Source organism: Dryobates pubescens, chromosome 15, assembly GCF_014839835.1.
Source record: "Dryobates pubescens isolate bDryPub1 chromosome 15, bDryPub1.pri, whole genome shotgun sequence".
Taxonomy (NCBI): domain Eukaryota; kingdom Metazoa; phylum Chordata; class Aves; order Piciformes; family Picidae; genus Dryobates; species Dryobates pubescens.
The window spans coordinates 24518292-24542053 of NC_071626.1; the positions used below are offsets into that span (position 1 = coordinate 24518292).

Genomic DNA, 23762 nt, shown 5'->3' on the forward strand with positions numbered 1-23762 from the left:
ATCGCATCATGCATCCCCTTCCTTTGCACAAAGCCACAAGCCCAGGGGGTTCCCAAGCCCCTCCCCACAGCAACTCACAAAGGGCTAGTGCAGCTACATGAATTCAGCTGGAAAGGATTTTCATCACCTTGTCTCTTTCCTCCCCTCTGCTGCTGTTTCAAAAATAGCTCTGGCTGGTTTGCTGTGCCGCTTATGTCAGGCTGATTTCATGCCTGACTGGATGCACACAGACAAGCTGTAGCCCACTGAACAACAACCACCCAGCTCTCTGCATACATGCACAGTCACACAAACACAAAGCTCAGCCCCCTCCCTGGGAGGCCAGGCTGGGAAGCTGCTTGTTTGGAGCTTTGCCTTGTGTTAAGTGTTTACAGCAGGCCTGGAGAAGGGGCTGGAGGGGGGAGCACAGCCTCTTCTGAGGGTAAACACAGGAAAAAGCAAACCAGCACTACCATCCATCCATCCATCCATCCATCCATCCATCCATCCATCCATCCATCTATCCTCCAGCTGCAAGTAAGGACCATTTCTGGGATGAAAATGCTTTGAAATGTGAGTTACCCAATGAGCTGAGGTCACTTGGCTGCATGCAGTTGATGTCGCTGTTCTGTCCATTTAAAGACAAAGGATCCCTCCTGAAGGCCTTGAAAACTATTATGCCCCATTGCCAGGAAGGGAAAAGGACATAGGAAGGTGCAGATGGACAGAAGTACTGAACAAACTACTCCTCAACAAAAACCTGACAGGAAAAACTCCTGACATGCTGTCTGAAGGAGATCTGTTTCCTTGCTAGCACTTTTCAATCACTGGGTTTTCCTGAACAGCTTGTCTTTCAGGCTAAAATCAACGTGCTGGAGCCATTTCCCTAATCCCACATTAATTCCATTCAGCTCTGGCATCCTTCCCAAGCACAGCAATCTGAAGCTCAGCCTTCAAGACCCAGCTCATCAGCTGGGAGCTGCCTCTGTGATGTGTTTTTACATGAAACTTTCCCAGCACGCTATGACTCAGGAACGCTGGCTCCCAGGGACTGAAGATTTGCAGCAGGAAATGCAGCACAAAGAAACCTTGATTGCTCCTTCCATCCACCTTCCTATGAGGCTATAAAATCCAAGGTGCATTAGGGACTTGGACCTACTGATAGTTCTGTAGGAAGTGGTCCCCAATTACTTACCTGCTAAAAAATGCCCTCTGAAAATTAAGAGGGAAAACCATCCTATACCATTTCCAGCAGTCAGCAGAGCACAGAACTGTCAGGGTTGGAAGGGACCTCAAGGCTCAGCCAGTTCCAACCCCCCTGCCATGGGCAGGGACACCTCACACTACAGCAGGTTGCTCAGACCCACATCCAGCCTGGCTGAAAACACCTCCAGGCATGAGGCTTCCACCACCTCCCTGGGCAACCTGTGCCAGGCTCTCACCACCCTCATGGGGAAGAACTTCTTCCTAACATCCAATCTGAATCTGCCCATTGCTAATTTTGTTCCATCCCCCCCAGTCCTATCACTCCCTGACACCCTCAAAAGTCCCTCCCCAGCCTTCTTGGAGCCCCCTTCAAACACTGCAAGGCCACAAGAAGGTCACCTCAGAGCCTTATCTTCTCCAGACTGAACAGCCCAAACTCCTTCAGTCTGTCCTCACAGCAGAGCAGCTCCAGCCCTCTGCTCATCCTCCTGGCCCTTCTCTGGACACCTTCCAGCACCTCCAGATCCTTCCTGCTCCAGAACTGGAGGCAGTACTCCAGGTGGGGTCTCACCAGAGCTGAGCAGAGGGGGAAAATCATCTCACTCACCCTTCTGGCTCTGCTTCTCTTGCTGCAGCCCAGGCTCTGCTTGGCTCTCTGGGCTGCAAGTGCACACTGAGAGCTGCTGTTGAGCCTCTCCTCCCCCAGCACCCCCAAGTCTCTCTCCTCAGGGCTGCTTTCCAGCCAGTCCCTGCCCAGCCTGGATTTGTGCCTGGGATTGCCTCCACCCAGCTGCAGGACCCTGCCCTTGGTCTTGTTGAACCTCCTGAGGTTGGCTTGTGCCCACCTCTCCAGCCTGTCCAGGTCCCTCTGGATGGATCCCTTCCCTCCAGCTGCCTGCTGCACCACACAGCTTGGTGCCATCAGCAACCCTGCTGAGGGTGCACTCAGTGCCACTGCCCATGGCACCCACAGAGATGTTGAACAAGACAAGACAACACAAAGAGATGAGCCCCTCAGGCACAGCCTCCTTGTTATAGGTGTTCACTTCTCAGTGCAGTTCTGTATGTATATGAACAGGAAAGAACATAAACCTGGAAGTTCATCATGCAGCCACCAATTAGCATCCTAACACACAGTGAATGAAAGCTAGCTGTTATTTGACATCTGAGGACCTCTTCCATTTCAAGGGCAATCCAACAAAGCAGACAGGAAAAGAACTGGAACAGACTGCTGGGGAAATTATGGAGTCCAGTCACACAGGTCTTCACTGTCAACATCAGAAGTGAAAGGGTAAAAGGCAGTTCTGCCTTGGGGCAGAGAGGAGCAATAGATGACTGCCCAGGATCCCTTTCCAACTACATGATCCTGAGCTCAGAATCAGAGAAAATCTGGTTGGATGCGACCTCAAAGCTCATCCAGTCCAACCTTCAACCTAGTTTAGGGTCTATCCTAAACCATGTCCCTGAGCACCAGCTCCACACACTGCTTGAACACCTCCAGGTGCCCTGGGCAGAGCATTCCAGTGTCTGAGAACCCTCTCTGGGCAGAAATATTTCCTAGCATCCAGCCTGACCCTCCCCTGCTGCAGCTTGGAACCATTCTGTTGCTTGCCACCAAGGAGCAGAGGCTGCCCCCTCCTCACTCCAACCTCCCTTCAAGTATTTGTAGAGAGTGATGAGGTCTCTGCTCAGCCTTCTCTTCCAGACTGAACACCCCCAGTTCTCTCAGATGCTCCATCTCCAGCCTTGTTGCCCTTCCCAGGGCACACTGCAGCCCCTCAAAGCCCTTCCTGTAGTGAGGGGCCCAGAACTGAACACAGCACTCAAGTGTGGCCTCACCTCCCTGTCCCTGCTGGCCACAGCATTTCTAGTCCAAGCCTGGATGCCATTTGCTTTCTTGGCCACCTGGGCACACTGCTGGCTCATATTTAATTGACTGTCAACCAATGCCCCCAGGTCCCTCTCTGAGTTGCAGCTTCTTCTCCTGATTCTTTTTTTTTTTTCTCTCATCTTTTTTCTTCTCTCATCTGGGAGCAGATGTTGGTCAGTTAGAGGGCAGAAGGGCTCTGCAGAGGGACCTCGACCGACTGCACAGCTGGGCAGAGGCCAACAGGATGGCATTCAACAAGTCCAAGTGCCAGGGGCTGCACTTTGGCCACAGCAACCCCAGGCAGAGCTACAGGCTGGGGTCAGAGTGGCTGAGAGCTGACAAACAGAGAGGGACCTGGGGGTGCTGATTGACAGCTGCCTAAACATGAGCCAGCAGTGTGCCCAGGTGGCCAAGAAGGCCAAGGGCATCCTGGCCTGCATCAGGAACAGTGTGGCCAGCAGGAGCAGGGAGATCATTATGCCCTGTACTCAGCACTGGTTAGGCCACACCTTGAGTCCTGTGTCCAGTTCTGGGCTCCTCAGTTTAAGAAGGACATTGAGACACTTGAAGGTGTCCAGAGAAGGGCAACGAGGCTGGGGAGAGGCCTTGAGCACAGCCCTGTGAGGAGAGGCTGAGGGAGCTGGGGTTGCTTAGCCTGGAGAAGAGGAGGCTCAGGGGAGACCTCATTGCCCTCTACAGCTACCTGAAGGGAGGTTGTAGCCAGGTGGGGGTTGGTCTCTTCTCCCAGGCAACCAGCACCAGAACAAGAGGACACAGTCTCAAGCTGTGCCAGGGGAGGTTTAGGCTGGAGGTGAGGAGAAAGTTCTTCCCAGAGAGAGTTGTTGGCCATTGGGATGTGCTGCCCAGGGAGGTGGTGGAGTCCCCATCCCTGGAGGTGTTCAAGAGGGGATTGGATGTGGCCCTTGGGGCCATGGGTTAGTCATGAGGTCTGTGGTGCCAGGTTGGACTCCATGATCTTTGAGGTGATACTGTGAGAAGGGGGGAGGGGCAGCCTCAGACCTGGCCAGCCTGAGACCTGCCTAGCAGTGCGGGGTGGGGAGGAAAGAGCCCTGGGGGTTTTGGGTGTACCCTCAGGTGGGGAGAAGGGAAAGGCTGGGTGGCCCTTTGGGTGTGCTGGAAGTGACTGTGTATGCTTTGGGATTCTTTTGTCACTGTGCTTGTAGCTTCTGTACAGCACTTGCTGCTTCTCCGTTTAACCTTTCCCTCACTTCTGCAATCCATTTGTGTGATGAGTGTCACTCTTTTGTCCAGCTCAGGGGCAAGAGAGGATCTGCCTGGCCTCAAACCAGGACAGAACAAAGAATGAAAATCAAACACTGTCTTCTTACCCATCCTCCTTGCTGGATGATGTAGTCTGCAGAGTAGTCTTCCAGATATGTCACCCCGAAGTGCAGCAGGGCGCTCAGCGGCTCCTGGCCCCGTCTGCTTAACTCCATCAGGAACTGCTGCAGCAGAACCAGGGGGACCAAGACCTTCAAAAACAACAACAAAGCAGCCCTGTGAGCACAAAAACCATCATCAACACCACTGCCTAGGTAAAAGAGAAGAATGTTCATGTGGTCCATTGAAAAGGGCTGAATCTAAAGGGCCAAAGATACCAGGGAATACCCACTCCAGCTTGGTGAAGACACAAAGCAGACACACCACACAGCTGTGGGTTGAAAGTTGCCCTCCCCCCAACATTAACTGTGCCAGAGCAGCTCAGCCTGAAGCAGAGGCAAGCTGTATTGACAAGCAACACTGCAATCTACTATGGACTGCAAGGGACAGCATTTACAATTGATAAAGAGCACAAGGACCCCCCTGGTCAAAGACTGCCTCCCCCTTACCCCCCTCTACAACAAGGACAAGAGGAAGGAGCAGAGAAGTGAGACTTAGCCAAAACAATGCAGCCAAGGTCAAGCAGAAGCCAGTCAGTATCTCTCCAGAGCAATGAAGTGAGAAGAGAGCAGAAATTGTTTGGGGAACTAGATCTTATGGCAGATCCCTCTCTCTCTCCCATGGGATGGTGAAGAATCCTCTCTTTCCCTTTTTACACCCCAGAGTGACTGATTTGCTTTTGACTACTTTTCTGCTCAAGATCTGTGAACAAGTTTTTAAAGGCATAGCCTAAAACTACCACAACAATTCAGTGTGAAAGAAGCATTTAATCTGATCAGCAAAACCTGCCACCCACCCTGGCTTCAAAGTCTCACTGACCAGGACCTGCAGGCCTTTCCTAAGCCTCTTTTTTTTGTCAGACACAAGATTCAGCTAAAGAAGCAGAACAGGTCCAGAAGCTGCTGCCCTGTAGGTGGGAAGATGCAGCAGGATCAATAGTTTGGAGATGTATGTCTCCAAACTGAAATTAAAAGGCCACCTCTTGAGGAGATACCCCACATGGATCCCTTCAGAAGGCCACACCTGGCTTTCAGACAGGACAAACAACTCCCAGCAGCAATACACTGCAGACATGTTGAATATCACAGAATCACCAAGGTTAGAAAAGACCTCAAGGATCATCAAGTCCAACCTGTCTCCACAGACCTCATGGCTAGACCATGGCACCAAGTGCCACATCCAAGCCCCTCTTGAACACCTCCAGGGATGGGGACTCCACCACCTCCCTGGGCAGCACATCCCAATGGCCAACAGCTCTCTCTGGGAAGAACTTTCTCCTCACCTCCAGCCTAAACCTCCCCTGGCGCAGCTTGAGACTGTGTCCTTTTGTTCTGGTGCTGCTTGGAGACCAACCCCCACCTGGCTACAACCTCCCTTCAGGGAGCTGTAGACAGCAAGAAGGTCTCCCCTGAGCCTCCTCTTCTCCAGGCTAAACAACCCCAGCTCCCTCAGCCTCTCCTCACAGGGCTGTGCTCAAGGCCTCTCCCCAGCCTTGTTGCCCTTCTCTGGACACCTTCAAGTCTCTCAATGTCCTTCTTAAACTGAGGGGCCCAGAACTGGACACAGGACTCAAGGTGTGGCCTAACCAGTGCTGAGTACAGGGCACAATGACCTCCCTGCTCCTGCTGGCCACACTGTTCCTGATGCAGACCAGGATGCCATTGGCCCTCTTGGCCACCTGGGCACACTGCTGGCTCATGTTCAGCTGCTGTCACCCAGTACCCCCAGGTCCCTTTCTGCCTGGCTGCTCTCAGCCACTCTGACCCCAGCCTGTAGCTCTGCATGGGGTTGCTGTGGCCAAAGTGCAGCCCCTGGCACTTGGATTTGTTGAATGCCATCCTGTTGGACTCTGCCCATCTGTCCAGCCTCTCAAGGTCCCTCTGCAGAGCCTTTCTACCCTCTAACTGACCAACATCTGCCCCCATCTTGGTGTCATCTGCAAATCTGCTGATGACTGACTCAACCCCCTCATCCAGCTCATCCATGAAGATATTACACAGGATGGGGCCCAGCATTGATCCCTGGGGGACACCACCAGTGACTAGATGTTAAACACAAACCTCTCTCCATGTCAAACTCATCCTTTTACACCAAACTTGACATGCACAGAATTCCCACCCTCATTTCCTACTCCTATTCCTCCTTCCACACCTCCTCTCTTTAACTGAATGCTCAGCCTTAACCCACATGTGAATTGCTGAGGAAGATGGGAGACTGTGAGCCCACCTCCTTCATATTACACAGTTCTAGACACTTCCTTCTTATGGCTTTGCTTGCCTAAACAACATGAAGTTGAACTTTTAAACTCTCAAATGTGTTCTCTTCCAGCACACAAGGGCCCCTCTGGGCAAAGCTCATATGCAGCACTTTGCCCAGTTCAGGAAACTGGCAAGAGCTGAAGTCATTAGCATCTGAAAGAGCACCAATACGATACAGGAGGAGAGTATGTCTAAGCTTTACTGCACACAGCTTACAACAACTGCATGGCACAGCTTGTGGGTGGGAAGTGATCATGGAGGCACATCCCTGGAGAGCCTGGAGGGTGCCCTGCATGGTGGCATGGGATGTGGGGTGAGGATGCTGGGGATGAACCTTCTGGGAGAGTCACTTCCATAGAGGCAGAACAAAAAGTGCTGGAGATTGGAGAAAGGGATTCCTGAGTGGTCCTGGGCATTGCCAGTGGCACTGGGGAAATGTCCATGGTGACAATCCCAGCTGGCTCTTGGATGCTGCTGGAAGAGGTTGGAACTGGGCCCTGTTCCTTTGGTGTGCTTTGCTCTGTGATCCACCTAGCAACCCCTCTGACCACATTCTGTGCTCCCTGACATAGCTTTCACCTTGCTGCAGTTTCTCTTGCTTTCCTCTGTGCCTCACTCTGCCTTCTCCCTGCTGTCCTGCCCCACGAGACTGCTGCTCAAAAAAGGTGTTCAGAAGAGGATTGGACATGGCCCTTGAAGCCAGGGTTTAGTTAGTCAGGAGGTGTTGGGTGACAGGTTGGACTTGATGATCTCTGAGGTCTTTTCCAGCCTTATTGATTCTACTGCTCTATGATCCTATGAAACACTGTTGCTTCCAGCTGCACAAGGCAGATGCAGGCTAATGCAGGCTACTGCTCAGACTGAGCTCCAAATGCCTCCTCCTTTCCAAGTTTCCTCTTCCTTCAGCCTGATCTTCTTTGCTGTATATATCCTCCACTACCATGCCCAGAAATCACACCTCAGCATGCAAAGCTGGAGAATGGCAGCCAGGAGAAGTAGGCTGGGCTTGAGATTTGTACTAAATCTATGGTGGAGTCACACTGTGTTGGGGTTTGGTTTGAGCAAGAGGGGACATGGTTCCCAGGAACACCTGTGCAAGTTCAGCCTTGAAGGATTTTCTGTTATTAATATAGCAATGGAGTAGGAGTTGTGGAAAAGTTCTGATGCTTGGTATGCTGAAGTCAAGCTGCCCCTGAGAAAGGAGGCAAACAAGATAAGGAGTAGGCAAAGAGCTGGGAAAAAGAGCAATTAGGAAATTCCACAGAATAGTGGAAACAATGATGTAACCTTTCAGAAAGTAACCAATAGCATGTGTTAAATTAGAATAGAATTAACTATGTATAAGATAAGACTATAAGTAATGAAGTGTGGAGCAATAAAGTTGGATGATTATTATCACTCATATTGAGTGCTGTCGCCCCTGGCTCCGTTCTCGTCAACACTGAGCTGGACCACTACCAACAGACAGAGCCTCAAGCAAATGCCATCATAGGATACATTTCTGATGTTCCTGCTCCATAGGACCTTCTGGTGGCCTTCCAGTATCTGTAGGGAGCCTACAAGAAAGCTGGGGAGGAACTTTTGAGGGTGTCAGGGAGTGATAGGAGTGGGGGGGATGGAGCAAAACTAGCAATGGGTAGATGCAGATTGGATGTGAGGAAGAAGTTGTTCCCCATGAGGGTGGTGAGAGCCTGGCACAGGCTGCCCAGGGAGGTGGTGGAAGCCTCATGCCTGGAGGTGTTTGCAGCCAGCCTGGATGTGGCTGTGAGCAACCTGCTGTAGTGTGAGGTGTCCCTGGCCCATGGCAGGGGGGTAGGAACTGGATGATCCTTGAGATCCCTTCCAACCCTGACAGCTCTGTGATTAACAGCTGACAGAGCCCAGGTCACCAGAGTGTGCCTCTGGGATGACAGTTAACACTGCAGTTACTTAACTAGGAAGGAGATGGTGCTTGAATGTGAAAAGCCTTGCGGGGGGAGTGAGTTTCCTGCAATTAATTTCAACTCAGAGGCAGAAAAGATGCAAGCTTAGAGTGCACAGACATGAGGAGCAGGTCAAGGTGAGGCAAGTGACTGAGGATACTCTTTCTTCCCAGAAAGAGTAGTTGGCCATTGGGATGTGCTGCCCAGGGAGGTGGTGGGGTCCCTGTCCCTGGAGGCATTCACAAAAGGCTTGGATGTGGCACTTGGGGCCATGGTTGAGTTGTCAGGAGGTGCTGGGTTGGACTTGATGATCTCTGAGGTCTGTTCCAACCTGCTTGATTCTATGATTCTGAGTGTCAGGAGACACCTCAATCTTTTTGGATCACAGGCATAAAAGCATGCTGTCAGGACCAGGCATCCTTCAGAGGCTTTGGGCACACTCACATAACTGCTGCAGCATGAACCTCAAAATGAAGGCAAGAGACACAAAGGCAAAAAAAAAAAGGCTGCTTAGGAGGTGAAGGGAACTCAACTGGCACACTGAACATGACTGTCACCACCTGCCCCTGCCAACTGAAGTACCTCATCTACCCATTCCTCCCGAATTTGGCAAGCCTCTGCAGGCCTCAGGTGCAAGGGACCCAATTCAAACTCATCAGAGTCCTGTGCAGGCCAACAAACACTGCCTGGCTTTCCTTTCCTGATGAAGTTATTGACACTTACACCTCTCACACCAGTAGGAAGAGAACAGGATTGCATGACAGTGTCAATAAAATCACAGGCTCACTGTGTTAGGGGATGGAAGGGACTTCTGCAGATCTTCCAGCCCAACCCCCCTGCCAGAGCAGGAGCACAGAATCCAGCACAGGGCACACAGGAACACATCCAGACAGGGATGGGAAGGCTCCAGAGGAGGAGACTCCACAGCCTCTCTGGGCAGCCTGCTCCAGGGCTCTGGGACCCTCACAGTGAAGAAGTTCCTCCTGATGTTGAGGTAGAACTTCCTGTGCTGCAGTTTCCATTCACTACCACTTGTCCTATCACAGGGTGAGGAGAGCAGAGCAGAGGCTGTCCCTGTCCCTTCCTTCCTGACCCCCCAGCCCTCAGCTATTGATAGACATTGATCAGATCCCCTCTCAGTCTTCTCTCCAGACTAAGCAGCCCCAGGGCTCTCAGCCTCTCCTCATCAGGCAGTGCTCCAGTCCCTTCAACATCCTTTTAGCCCTTTGTTGGACTCTCTCAGGTAGAGAAATTACCCTCACAGCACTTCCATCCTTATGGTGATGAGATTTCACTAGACCAAAATAAAACCCTAGCCCTAGCAATTCACAGCAACTGCAGCTCCCTCCACCAGCATGCCTGGGAGAGAATGCCAGCAGCTATTTGTGTTCTGACTCCAGAGAAAACACAGAACATCAGGCATAGCATGCCAGGAAATTGCTGGCAAGAGGAAATTTCTGGGGAATCACTTCACAATCCAAACTTTACTATCAGAAGTCTTCAGATGCATGGTGTAAGCCTGTCTGGCAATCATAGCACTGCAGTTCCACAGGACAAAGAACTGGCTTGAGGTTGCTGTCGACTCTGTGCCGCCCCACAGCCTGCTCTCCAGGCTGGTGACACATGGGTTTGGGTGACCACCAGATGGATAAGGAACTGGCTGGGTGGCTGCACCCAAAGGGTGGCTGTCCATGGGTGTCCAGTGGAGGCCAGGGACAAGCAGAGTCCCTCAGGGATCAGTCCTGGGACCAGGCTTGTTCAACACCTTTGTGGGTGCCATGGGCAGTGGCATTGAGTGCAGCCTCAGCAGGGTTGCTGATGACACCAAGCTGTGTGGTGCAGCAGGGATCCATCCAGAGGGGCCTGGACAGGCTGGAGAGGTGGGCACAAGCCAACCTCAGGAGGTTCAACAAGACCAAGGGCAGGGTCCTGCAGCTGGGTGGAGGCAATCCCAGGTGCAAATCCAGGCTGGGCAGGGACTGGCTGGAAAGCAGCCCTGAGGAGAGAGACTTGGGGGTGCTGGGGGAGGAGAAGCTCACCAGGAGCTCTCAGTGTGCACTTGCAGCCCAGAGAGCCAACCAGAGCCTGGGCTGCAGCAAGAGAAGTGTGGCCAGCAGGGCCAGGGAGGTGATTCTCCCCCTCTGCTCAGCTCTGGGGAGACCCCACCTGGAGTCCTGCCTCCAGTTCTGGAGCCCCTATTCCAAGAGGGATCTGGAGGTGCTGGAAGGTGTCCAGAGAAGGGCCACGAGGATGAGCAGAGGGCTGGAGCACCTCTCCTATGAGGACAGACTGAAGGAGTTGGGGCTGTTCAGTCTGGAGAAGAGAAGGCTCCAAGGTGACCTCATTGTGGCCTTCCAGTATCTGAAGGGGGCTCCAAGAAGGCTGGGGAGGGACTGCTCAGGATCTCAGGTAGTGATAGGACAAGGGGGGATGGAATGAAGCTGGAGGTGGGGAGATTCAGGCTGGAGGTGAGGAGGAAGTTCTTCCCCATGAGAGTGGTGAAGCCCTGGAATGGGCTGTCCAGGGAGGTGGTTGGGGCCCCGTCCCTGGAGGTGTTTAAGCCCAGGCTGGATGAGGCTCTGGCCAGCCTGATCTAGTGTGGGGTGTCCCTGCCCATGGCAGGGGGCTTGGAACTAGCTTCTCCTTGTGGTCCCTTCCAACCCTGACTATGACAACACTACAATTCCAATGCCTGCAGAGAGAGGATGGTACAGAAGAGGTCAGGCTTTTGGAGAAAGTACACCCAAAGAACTGGCACTCTGCACCCTCTGACCACTGCCACATAGAACTCCCTGAATCTTCCCCATGGTTGTTTTCCAACATTCTTGTGCTGTTCTTTGGCTCCATTAACCTCTGCAAAGGGACAATTCAGATGACTGCTAAGCTCCCTAGCAGTTCAGTTGACTCTCAACAGTGGGACTGGATACCTGCTGCACACTAATGGGATTATGCATTTTGGAGCATCTCTGATGGTAGATAAATAGTGTTCCATTTTTAGCAAACAAAACAGACACACAAACCAACCCCACCAAAAGTCAGCAGTGGAGCCTGTCAAATTTTTATTGCATTGAGTTTATGACAGGAGTATAATTTGCCCTGCTTGGGGTGGTTTGGTTTTGTTTTCAGGACAGCCTGATTTCAAAAGGAAGGTAAAGATTCCTCTTGTGCTTTACATCATGCCTGGCATTTTCACAGGACAAGTTCTGAGCAATACAGAGAATCATAGAACCAATAAGGTTGGAAAAGAGCTCAGAGATCATCAAGTCCAACCTAGCACCCAACACTTCCTGACCAACTCAACCATGGCACCAAGTGCCACATCCAATCCCCTCTTGAACACCTCCAGGGATGGGGACTCCACCACCTCCCTGGGCAGCACATTCCAATGGCCAACAACTCTCTCTGGGAAGATTTTTCTCCTCACCTCCAGCCTAAACTTCCCCTGGCACAGCTTGAGACTCTGTCCTCTTGTTCTGGTGCTGGTTGCCTGGGAGAAGAGACCAACCCCCTCCTGGCTACAACCTCCCTTCAGGGAGTTGTAGGCAGCAAGAAGGTCTCCTCTGAGCCTCCTCTTCTCCCGGCTAAGCAACCCCAGCTCCCTCAGCCTCTCCTCCCAGAGCTGTGCCCCAGACCCCTCCCCAGCTTTGTTGCCCCTCTCTGGACACCTTCAAGTCTCTCAATGTTCTTCTTAAACTGAGGGGCCCAGAACTGGACACAGGTGTGGCCTAACCAGTGCTGGGCACAGGGCACAATGACCTCCCTGCTCCTGCTGGCCACACTATTTCTGATGCAGGCCAGGATGCCATTGGCCTTCTTGGCCACCTGGGCACACTGCTGGCTCCTGTTGAGCTGCTGTCACCCAGTCCCCCCAGCTCCCTCTCTGCCTGGCTGCTCTCCTGGGTTTGGGTTTTTTCTAACTGAGAACCAGCACATTTAATGTCTGTTTGTAAACTTTCAGAGAATCACAGAACCTTACAGAATGCATTGGGTTGGAAGGGACCTTTCAAGCCAGCCACCCTGAAGTAAGCAGGGACATCCCCAACTAGATCAGGTTGCTCAGAGCCCAGTCAAGAGTGACCTTGGATGTCTCCAGGGATGGGGCCTTCACTAGCTCCAGTGTTTACACATAGCTCTCATGCCACCCCACTAGTGAGCAGGCTGGGGCTACATAAGAAGTTGAGAGAGCTGGTTCCAGCTTTGCTTCCGTGGGCTGTCAGTGGACATCCTCATGTCCCTGTGTGTCTGTGTGTTAGATGAATGTTTGTGTTTCAGTGACTGAAAACATCTCATGTGCCTGTTAGTTAACAAAATCTCTCCAGCACTTCAGAGAGATCATTTCACTGGGGAAGGGATTCCCATTTTTACAGTAACAGTGATGGTTCTAACTGTCCTCTTTCTGCTCAGGTTTCTACAATGACCAGCTCCTTTGAAAGCTGCTACAACTCACAGTCACACTTCCCAGCTGTAAAGCAAACAGATCAAGCCTGTGTCCACACTCAACATCCAACCAGCTAGGTGATCCAGTACCTCCCAGAAGCATAGGCTCACCTGTCTGCCACATCTCTCACACCACAGCAAGGAAGATTTGCCCAGACTGCTCTGAGCCTGCTTTGTGTCACAGGGATCCTGGGCCTTTAGGTGGTCAGCGTGGCTGAGTACAACACATTCAATGTATTAGCTGTATGGGGCTTTTACACATACACATCACAGAACTGTCAGGGCTGGAAGGGACTCCAAGGCTCAGCCAGTTCCAAACCCCTGCCATGGCCAGGGACACCTCACACCGCAGCAGGTTGCTCACAGCCACATCCAGCCTGGCTGCAAACACCTCCAGGGATGAGGCTTCCACCACCTCCCTGGGCAACCTGTGCCAGGCTCTCACTACTCTCCTCTAGCTTGGATCCATCCCCCCCAGTCCTACCACTCCCTGACACCCTCAAAAGTCCCTCCCCAGCTTTCTTGTAGCCCCCTGCAGATACTGGAAGGCCACAATTAGGTCTCACTGGAGTCTTCTCCTCTCCAGACTGAACAGCCCAAACTCCCTCAGTCTGTCCTCATAGCAGAGCAGCTCCAGCCCTCTGCTCATCCTCCTGGCCCTTCTCTGGACATGTTCCATACCTACAACAGCAAAGGCTGGCTCAGAAAGTTAAATGAGAATTTATATACTGGTTCACTGGCTACTGAAAGCAAAAAGAGCATCCTGCTGTGCAAGGTGCCACTACTGATACAGCTTACAGATAACTACCAACACATTCCATCACCTAGCTTGTTTTCTTTCCTCCAGCCTGGATCAAACCAGAAGCCTTGATCATACAAGAAACTGTCTGTGGGAAGATCTTTCCACATTTCCAACCCTTTGCTATCTGCCCCAGCTGCATCTTGAGTTTCTGCTCTACCCATGAAGCCACAGGATACATGATGGCTGTGGGCACATATTGGGGAGTGCTTTATTATCCTATCTGGGTAGCTCAGATAGTTCTTCTTATTCAGTCACAAGGGTTCAGAGCTGCTGCTGGAGATTATTTAAATACACCCCCTTCAGATTTTCACAAACCTGAGGCCAGCACAGCCTCAGTTTGCTGCCATATGCCTGCTAATTAGCCCTACTGCTACAGCTATTTATAGCTCCTTTTAAAAATGCCTTTGCTAACAGCCTCTTCTTTACAGTGAGAATGAAGCTGAGCTGAGGTTGGAGAAAAGACATCTAGGTCTCCTCTGTTATAAAATGCAATTCTGATTCAGATGATAAAGGAATTTCAAAGGAAATGAAACCAACACAAGTGTGTTCCCTCTGCCCCAAACAAGCATTATTAAAGGAACTGCTCAGCATTCCTCAAGCATCAAGCTACCAGGAAAACAATCCCAACAGATGCTGTGTTGCTCTTCAAAACTTCCATTCTGGCTTGCTTGTATGCAGCTTTTGTGGGGACAAATGTTACAGGCAAGAAAAGATAATGAGAAAGGCATCTTCTGCATAGAATCACAGAATCAGCCAGGTTGGAAAAGACCTCAGACATCATCAAGTCCAACCTCTCATCTAACACCTCCTGGCAACTACACCATGGCCCCAAGTGCCACATCCAAGCCTTTCAGAACACCTCCAGGGATGGTGACTGCACCACCTCCCTGGGCAGCACATCCCAATGGCCAATCTCTCTACCTGGGAAGAGTCACAAGCAGGTGGGGATCAAAATCCACAAGCCAGGGGCCTGCACCAGCATTTCAGCCATGAATCACAGAATCACAGAATGTTAAGGGTTGGAAGGGATCTCAAAAGGTCATCCAAGTGCAACCCCCCTGCCAGAGCAGGAGCACCTAGAGCAGATCACACAGGAACACATCCAGGCAGGGCTGAAATATCTCCAGAGAGGGAGACTCCACACCCCCCCTGGGCAGCCTGCTCCTGAAGGCTGATCCATCCACCCAGAGCCCTGTCTTCCAGAGCTGCGTGCTAATAGCACGTGGAGGTGTGGCAGGTGACTGAGGAGCTCCATGCAGCTGCCCTCTCCCTTGCTGCCAGGTCACCAGGACTGGTTTTGTGCTCATTTCCAAGTTTCACCAACTGAAAAGTACAGTGGGCTGGCTTAAACCACCTGGCTAATCAGATTTCATGGTGGTTTAAGCTAAAAAGCTGTGAATCACAAGCTGGCAAACTGAAAGCACACACACACACACACCCCCCAGTGATAACTGCTGGAGCCATGGGCAGTAACTTGTCAAGCAATGTTTAAGAAGCTGCTTTAAAAGTGCCCACACCCTTGGCTAGATGATCAGGCAAGTCCAGTGAAGGAAAAAGATCTCTGGAAGCCAAATGCAAAGAGAGGGGAAAAAGGTGTCTGGTTCTGTTTTCAATTGGAGACTGCATTTTAACACTCCACTTGTGGGCAAGCTTACCAGGATTGATTTCATTCTGTCACTGGTTTTTCTGAGGCCCTCTGAATGCATCAGAGAATGAAAAAGATGAGGAAATGCAGGAGAAAAATTAGAGAGGCAAAAGCCCAGTTGGAACTTAAGCTGAGCACTGCTGTGAAAGATAACAAAAGGCATTTTTCTAACTACATTAACACTAAAAAGAGGGCAAGGAGAAGCTGCACTCCTTATTGGAGCTGGAGGGGAACACTGTGACTGAAGATGAGGAAAAGGCTGAGGTCCTGAACACCTTCTTTGCCTCAATTTTCAACAACAAGGCAGGAGGACTCCAGGCCAAGTGGCCTCCTGAGCTGGGGGATGGGGTCAGGGAGCAGTGTAGTACCCCTGAAATCCACAAGGAATTAGTTGGGGACCTGCTGAGCCACTTGGACACCCACAAGTCCATGGGACCGGATGGGATCCATCCTGGGGTGCTGAGAGAGCTGGCAGATGAGCTGCCAAGCCGCTCTCCATCATTTTCCTCCAGCCCTGGCTCACTGGAGAGGTCCCAGATGACTGAAACTGGCCAGTGTGGTCCCCATCCACAAGCAGGGTCAGATGGAGCAACCCAGAAACTCCAGGCCTGGCAGCCTGACCTCAGTGCCAGGGAAAGTGATGGAGCAGATTATCCTGGGGGCAATAACTGCACCTGCAGGATGGCCAAGGGCTCAGGTCCAGCCAGCATGGATTTAGGAAGGGCAGGTCCTGCCTCTCCAACCTGATCTCCTTCTATGCCCAGGTGACTGCCTGGTGGGTGTGGGGCAGGCTGTGGATGTGGTCTGCCTGGACTGCAGCAAGGCCTTTGACACCATCCCCCACAGCAAACTGCTGGCTAAGCTGTCAGCCCCTGGCTTGGACAGCAGCACTCTGGAGGCTGGAGGCTGAGCCCAGAGAGTGGTGGTGAATGGTGCCACATCCAGCTGGCAGCCAGGCACCAGTGGTGTCCCCCAGGGATCCAATTCAATATCTTTATGATCTGGAGGAGGGGATTGTGTCCATAATCAGTAAGTTTGCAGAGGACACCAAGCTGGGGGCAGGAGTTGATCTGTTAGAGGGTAGGAGAGCTCTGCAGAGGGACCTTGCCAGGCTGGACAGATGGGCAGAGGCCAAGGGCAGGAGATTGAACACATCCAAGTGCCAGGTTCTACACACTGACCACAGCAACCCCAGGCAGTGCTACAGGCTGGGGTCAGAGTGGCTGAGAGCAGCCAGGCAGAAAGGGACCTGGGGGTGCTGCTTGACAGCTGCCTAAACATGAGCCAGCAGTGTGCCCAGGCAGCCAAGAAGGCCAATGGCATCCTGGCCTGCATTAGGAACAGTGTGGCCAGCAGGAGCAGGGAGGTCATTGTGCCCTGTGCTCAGCACTGGTTAGGCCACACCTTGAGTCCTGTGTCCAGTTCTGGGCCCCTCAGTTTAAGAAGGACATTGAGAGACTTGAAGGTGTCCAGAGAAGGGCAACAAGGCTGGGGAGGGGGTTGGAGCACAGCCCTGTGAGGAGAGGCTGAGGGAGCTGGGGTTGCTTAGCCTGGAGAAGAGGAGGCTCAGGGGAGACCTTCTTGCTGTCTACAACTACTTGAAGGGAGGTTGTAGCCAGGAGGGGGTTGGTCTCTTCTCCCAGGCAACCAGCACCAGAACAAGAGGACACAGTCTCAAGCTGTGCCAGGGGAAGTTTAGGCTGGAAATGAGGAGAAAGTTCTTCCCAGAGAGAGTTGTTGGCCATTGGAAAGTGCTGCCCAGGGAGGTGGTGGAGTCACCATCCCTGGAGGTATTCAAGAGGGGATTGGATGTGGCACTTGGAGCCATGGTTTAGTTGTCATGAGGTGTTGGGTGACAGGTTGGACTTGATGATCTCTGAGCTCTTTTCCAACCTTATTGGTTCTATGATACTATGAAATTGAATGATTAATGAAAGATGAATCTGGGAATCTACTCTTTCCATGATTTGCATCTACCTGTCATTTGAGAGAACTGCTCCTGCAGCCAGGCAGGGACACTGCCATTAGGTTTTCTGAGCAATTTAAAGGTATTACCTATTTTTATTTTCACCATGTTGACCACTTTTCTTTTCTTTCTTTTTTAGCACACATTTTTAACCTGAGATGTCAGCAAAGAAACAGTAAGAGAAGTATGATGAAAACATCTCTCTCAGGTTTCATTGGAAAACTGCTGAGGAAATCAATCTCCCTTGGGAATTGAAAAGTGTTGAATTGGTTTATGGTTTTTTTAATCATGTCAAGCACCAGCTCCAACTTGCCATTTCACTGCAACAGAGGAACATTGGCCTGACACCTCCATCAGCTAACTCCTGCCAAAATCATCTAAAGCCTGCATATTATGCCCACCAACAAGGGTAAGTGCAGAGTCCTCCACCCAGGAAGGAATAATACAGTGCAGCAGTGCAGGTTAGGAGGTGATCTGGTAGAAAGCAGCCCCCTGGAGAAGGACCTGGGAGTCCTGGTGGATAGCAAGTTCTGCATGGGACAGCAGTGGCCTGGGCTGCATTCAGAGGAGTGTGTCCAGCAGATCCAGGGAGGGTCTCCTCCCCCTCTACTCTGCCCTGGTGAGACCTCAGCTGGAATATTGCACTGAGTTCTGGGTTCCCCAGTTCAAGAGGGACAGGGATCTGCTGGAGAGAGTCCAAGGGAGGGCTACAAGGATGCTGAAGAGCCTGGAACACTGCCTGGTGAGGAGAGGCTGAGAGCCCTGGGGCTGTTTAGTCTGGAGAGGAGAAGACTGAGAGGGGATCTGATCAATGTCTAGAAATACCTGAGGGCTGGGGGTCAGGAAGGAAGGGACAGGGACAGCCTCTGCTCACTTGTGCCCTGGCATAGGACAAGGAGCAATGGATGGAAACTACAGCACAGCAGGTTCCACCTCAACATGAGGAAGAACAACTTTACTGTGAGAGTCACAGAGCAGGCTGCCCAGAGAGGCTGTGGAGTCTCCTGCTCTGGAGACTTTCAAGGCCCATCTGGATGTGTTCCTGTGTGAGCTGTGCTGGATTCTATGGTCCTGCTCTGGCAGGGGGTTGGACTCGTCGATGTTTGGAAGTCCCTTCCAACCCCTCACATCCTCTGATCCTGGGATGCTGAGAATGAAAGCCACTTCATACTAAAAACAACTTGGTTCTTTTAATTCTCATTCCTCTGTGAAGCATAAAACCACTGTGGGCACGAAACAGATGTGAGAGAGAGGGAAATGCAGGCCAGTCCTTTGCTACCTTGTTCCATCCGCCGGCATGAGCAGCTGCTTCTTGCGTGCGCTCCCGGTACTCCTGATATGTCACCGGCCTGCAGGAGGCAAACAACACTGAAGGTCACCAAAGGAAACAACAGAACAAGAATACAAAAACCCTCTCAGTTTCCAGGAAATAAAGCATTGGCACTCATATTACAGCAACTCATTTTCAAGAACTATCAAGCCTCATGTTTCAAGACACAAACCAGCAGCACCAGACAGGGTCCGGCTGGCAGCTGCTGCCCCTCGGCGGCATTTCAGACCTGGTTAAGTGAATTTGATGCTGTACAACTTAAAGGACATTACAGCATCACAGTACATAGAATCATACAATTGTTAGGGTTGGAAGGGACCTCAAGGATCAGCCAGTTCCAACCCCCCTGCCATGGGCAGGGACACCTCACACTACAGCAGGTTGCGCACAGCCACATCCAGCCTGGCTGCAAACACCTCCAGGCATGAGGCTTCCACCTCCTCCCTGGGCAACCTGTGCCAGGCTCTCACCACCCTCATGGGGAAGAACTACTTCTTAGCATCCAATCTGAATCTACCCATTTCTAGTTTTTCTCCATCCCCCCCAGTCCTGTCACTCCCTGACACACTAAAAAGTCCCTCCCCAGCTGTCTTGGAGCCTCCTGCAGACACTGGAAGGCCACAATTAGGTCTCACTGTAGTCTTCTCTCCAGACTGAACAGCCCCAACTCCCTCAGTCTGTCCTCATAGCAGAGCAGCTCCAGCCCTCTGCTCATCCTCCTGGCCCTTCTCTGGACACCTTCCAGCACCTCCAGATCCTTCCTGCTCCAGAACTGGAGGCAGTACTCCAGGTGGGGTCTCCCCAGAGCTGAGCAGAGGGGGAGAATCCCCTCCCTGGCCCTGCTGGCCACACTTCTCTTGCTGCAGCCCAGGCTCTGATTGGCTTTCTGGGCTGCAAGTGCACACTGAGAGCTCCTGTTGAGCTTCTCCTCCCCCAGCACCCCCAAGTCTCTCTCCTCAGGGCTGCTTTCCAGCCACTCCCTGCCTAGTGTACCTTAACAGAGTTCATAGGCATAGAAGAGGACAGAAAAATATAAGCTAGGTAAATAAGCCTTGCATCAAATAGCACTTCTGTTACAAACATGAGTAACAGAATGGAGTTAAAGGACACAGAGGAAAATATCATTTGGGTTTGTCACTTGAAGTGCATTCTAACAACTTCCTTGGTAGGATAGTTCCTTTGAAATGCAAATCCAAGGGAATCAGTGGGATGAAAAGAGCAACAACAGCTGCAGGAAGGATATTATCAAGAGATTAAACAGGAGCTCTAACAAGGCATGCATTGTCAACACATTGTCCACCAAGCATTTCAGCCTTCAGAGGTATGTATGTCTGTATATAAAGTAATTACTTGGGATGCAAACATTTTCTCCCAGAGTACACAAGAAGCCTAGAACATCAGGCTAGACCAGCTGGAACATTCACAACAGACAGGAGTTCATGTGCATCCATTAAAATCAGGCTGGGAACTTACAACAACAACAAAAACCCCCAAACACAACAGTTTTACCACCTAGCATTTTACCATGCCAGCATGCCAAGGACAATGTGCTGTTTAAACAATAAGCTTAAACTGCCAGGACAGCTCTTAAGGTGGTAAGGTTAGCCCAGGGGCCCAGAGTCTAGCAGAAAGAGACTTGGGGGTTCTAACTGACAAGTGGCTGAACAGGAGCCAGCACTGTGCCCAGCTGGCCAAGAAAGCCAAAGGCATCCTGGCTGGGATCAGCAATGCTGTGGCCAGCAGGAGCAGGGAGGGGATTGTCCCCTGGGACTCAGCTCTGGGCAGGCCACACCTGGAGGGTTGTGTCCAGTTCTGGGCACCTCAATCCATGAGAGATGTGGAGGTGCTGGAGCCAGGGCAGAGCAGGGCAAGGAAGCTGGGAAGGGCCTGGAGAAGAAATCTGATGGAGAGTGACTGAAGGAGCTGGGGATGGTTAGTGGGAAACAGAGGAGGCTGAGGGGAGACCTCCTGGCTCTCTACAGCTACCTGAAAGGAGGTTGTGGAGAGGTTGGTGCTGGTCTCTTCTCCCAGGTAATTAGTGATAGAACAAGAGGGAACAGCCTCAAGCTGCAGCAGGGCAGGGTTAGACTGGGCAGTAGGGAAAACATTTTCCCAGCAAGAGTGGTCAGGCCTTGGAATGTGCTGCCCAGGGAGGTGGTGGAGTCTCCAACTCTGGATGTGTTTAAAAGTCATTTGGCTGTGGTGCCTGGGGCTCTGGTTTAGGGGTGACCCTTGTAGAGTAGGGCTCTGGGTTGGACTTGGTGATCCTGAGGGGCTTTTCCAACCTGAATGTTTGTGTGATAGCTAGCAGACCTAGATGGTGGTTACAAAGCACTCAACTACTGTCCTTCCAGGGAAACTCTCCCATTCATCTTGGGCCAGAATACAAACAAGCCTCCAGCTCCATCCTTAACTGAAAGGTAGGAGAAGCTGCTCTGGCTGGAGGCCAGCATTCATGAAACTGGCAATGGCAGCTGCCAGCTGTGAGTTCCAGCAGCAGCTCCAACTGCTTGGAAGTTCAAAGATAAAAGCTGAGAAAAAAATTTAGAACTTACATTACTGCAAAGAGCAAGTGCCACAAAGAAACATTCACACACTGCAGCACAAAACAAAGAACCAACCAGACAAAGGATCACCGGGCAAAAAAACAGACACCCAATGCAAAATGTTGTCCCGTCCCTAGCAGCAGGAAACACCTTCCCTTTGGCACAGCAAATGGAAACTCACTTGCTAAGCAAGCTCTGCAGAGCTTTGTGCAGATGTTCTTTCAGTTCCTGGGACACTTTCTCCCCCAAATGGGCCAGGCAGTCTTCTATTGAGCTCTCTGGATTGGCAGGACTGAAGACTGGGGAAGTGTGGCAGTCAAATCCTGTAGCTGTAAATGCTGAGAGGAAAAAAAACACAACAAAACCCCAAACATGCAAGATACAATAAAAGAGATTACTCTAAGAACATCAACAGTCACAGATTTCTCACCCCATCACTCCACACAGTTCACAGGAGGGGTGCAGAAAGCCTAAGTCTACAGTCAAAGCATGCTGTGAACAACTTGTACAAAACAAGTATGGTCCCAATGCTGGAAGTGGCACTTACACAGACTCCAAGCCACAAGACTACAAACCAGAGACAACATTTGCCCTCCAGCTCTCACTTTACAGCTCCCTCCCAGCCAGCAGATTAGCTGAGTGTGCAACCTTCTCAACTTTAAACTGATGCCAACCCAGGTAAGCAGCAAGGGAGCATCTTCTTTCATGGCAAGACTTGCTGCCCCATGGAGGCAACTGCAGCAGTGCCAGAGCACAGTGTTGTTCAAAAGAACATTCTGTTCACATAATCCTTTCCATTTCAGCTTAAAACTTCTAAGAAAGCTTTATCTATGGATGAATACAAACAGCCCTGGAGCCTTTCTACTTCAGACCTCCAATTTGCAACACACATGCAAAGCAAAGGCTGCTTCCAAATCATCCCTGGCTAGGAGCCCTGCACAGGCCACACCTGCAGGTCAAGGCATGGCACAAAATACAAGCTTGGTGAAGTGGGAAACCTGATGGTGTAAGTCCACACTCCTCTGAAGGTTAGCTGCTGAGGAATGATTTCACTCTGTCATCAAGAGGAGCAGCTTCAGGGCTGCTTACAGTTCATTATTTATAGCAGCCTATTAAATGCCACTCAAGTGTTTGCCTTGGCTGGACTCCACTCCACGAACGCTAACCTTGAACTATTTGGCTTCTTCTGACAATGTGTAGAATCTGGTGGGTGGAGGAGTGGGAAGAGATTCAATGTGGCCACTAAAGCAGCTGTTACATTAACCACCCTTAGAGTGCACATTACCCCTGGAGAGGGGAAAATCTGAACTGCACCTTCCAAGATTTCTTCCTCAAGTTGCTTCAGCTCCTTCTCGATTTCCGTTTTAATCTTCTCCAAAGCCTCCTTCTCCAAAGCATGCTGTGCCACAGGCTGCTGGGGAGGCCCTGAAAGCACCAAGAGAACTTATTCAAATGAGGCAGACTTTTCACTAGCATGTTCTATGAACTGCAAAGGAATCCAGGGTGAAAGTTCCAGTTCATAGTATAGTAGAGTATCATAGCATAGTATCAGTCAGGGGTGGAAGGGACCACAAGGAGCATCTAGTTCCAAGCCCCCTGCCATGGGCAGGGACACCCCACAATAGGTCAGCCTGGCCAGAGCCTCATCCAGCCTGGCCTTAAACACGTCCAGGGACAGGGCCCCAACCACCTCCCTGGACAACCCATTCCAGGGCTTCACCACTCTCATGGGGAAGAACTTCCTCCTCACCTCCAGCCTGAATCTCCCCACCTCCAGCTTCAGTCCATTCCCCCTAGTCCTAGCACTACCTAAGATCCTGAGCAGTCCCTCCCCAGCCTTCTTGGAGCCCCCTTCAGATACTGGAAGGCCACAATGAGGTCACCTCGGAGCCTTATCTTCTCCAGACTGAACAGCCCCAACTCCTTCAGTCTGTCCTCACAGGAGAGGTGCTCCAGCCCTCTGCTCATCCTCCTGGCCCTTCTCTGGACACCTTCCAGCACCTCCAGATCCCTCTTGAAACAGGGGCTCCAGAACTGGAGGCAGGACTCCAGGTGGGGTCTCACCAGAGCTGAGCAGAGGGGGAAAATCATCTCACTCACCCTTCTGGCTCTGCTTCTCTTGCTGCAGCCCAGGCTCTGCTTGGCTTTCTGGGCTGCAAGTGCACATTGAGAGCTCCTGTTGAGCCTCTCCTCCCCCAGCACCCCCAAGTCTCTCTCCTCAGGGCTGCTTTCCAGCCAGTCCCTGCCCAGCCTGGATTTGTGCCTGGGATTGCCTCCACCCAGCTACAGGGCCCTGCCCTTGGTCTTGTTGAACCTCATGAGGTTGGCTTGTGCCCACCTCTCCAGCCTGTCCAGGTCTCTCTGGATGGATCCCTTCCCTCCAGCTGTCTGCTGCACCAC

At 51.6% G+C, this 23762-nt stretch overlaps 1 protein-coding gene across 1 annotated transcript in view; it reads right to left on the bottom strand.

Moving 5' to 3' along the window:
• Positions 1 to 23762, bottom strand: part of BCL2L13 (BCL2 like 13) — a 57993-nt gene that overhangs the window by 11826 nt on the left and 22405 nt on the right. The window contains exons 3-6 of the mRNA XM_054167825.1: positions 22677 to 22787; positions 21544 to 21700; positions 18766 to 18835; positions 4405 to 4548 (exon numbers count right to left, since the gene is read on the bottom strand). Of these exons, the coding sequence (XP_054023800.1) occupies positions 4405 to 4548; positions 18766 to 18835; positions 21544 to 21700; positions 22677 to 22787 (482 nt within the window). The remainder of the gene's footprint in view (positions 1 to 4404; positions 4549 to 18765; positions 18836 to 21543; positions 21701 to 22676; positions 22788 to 23762) is intronic.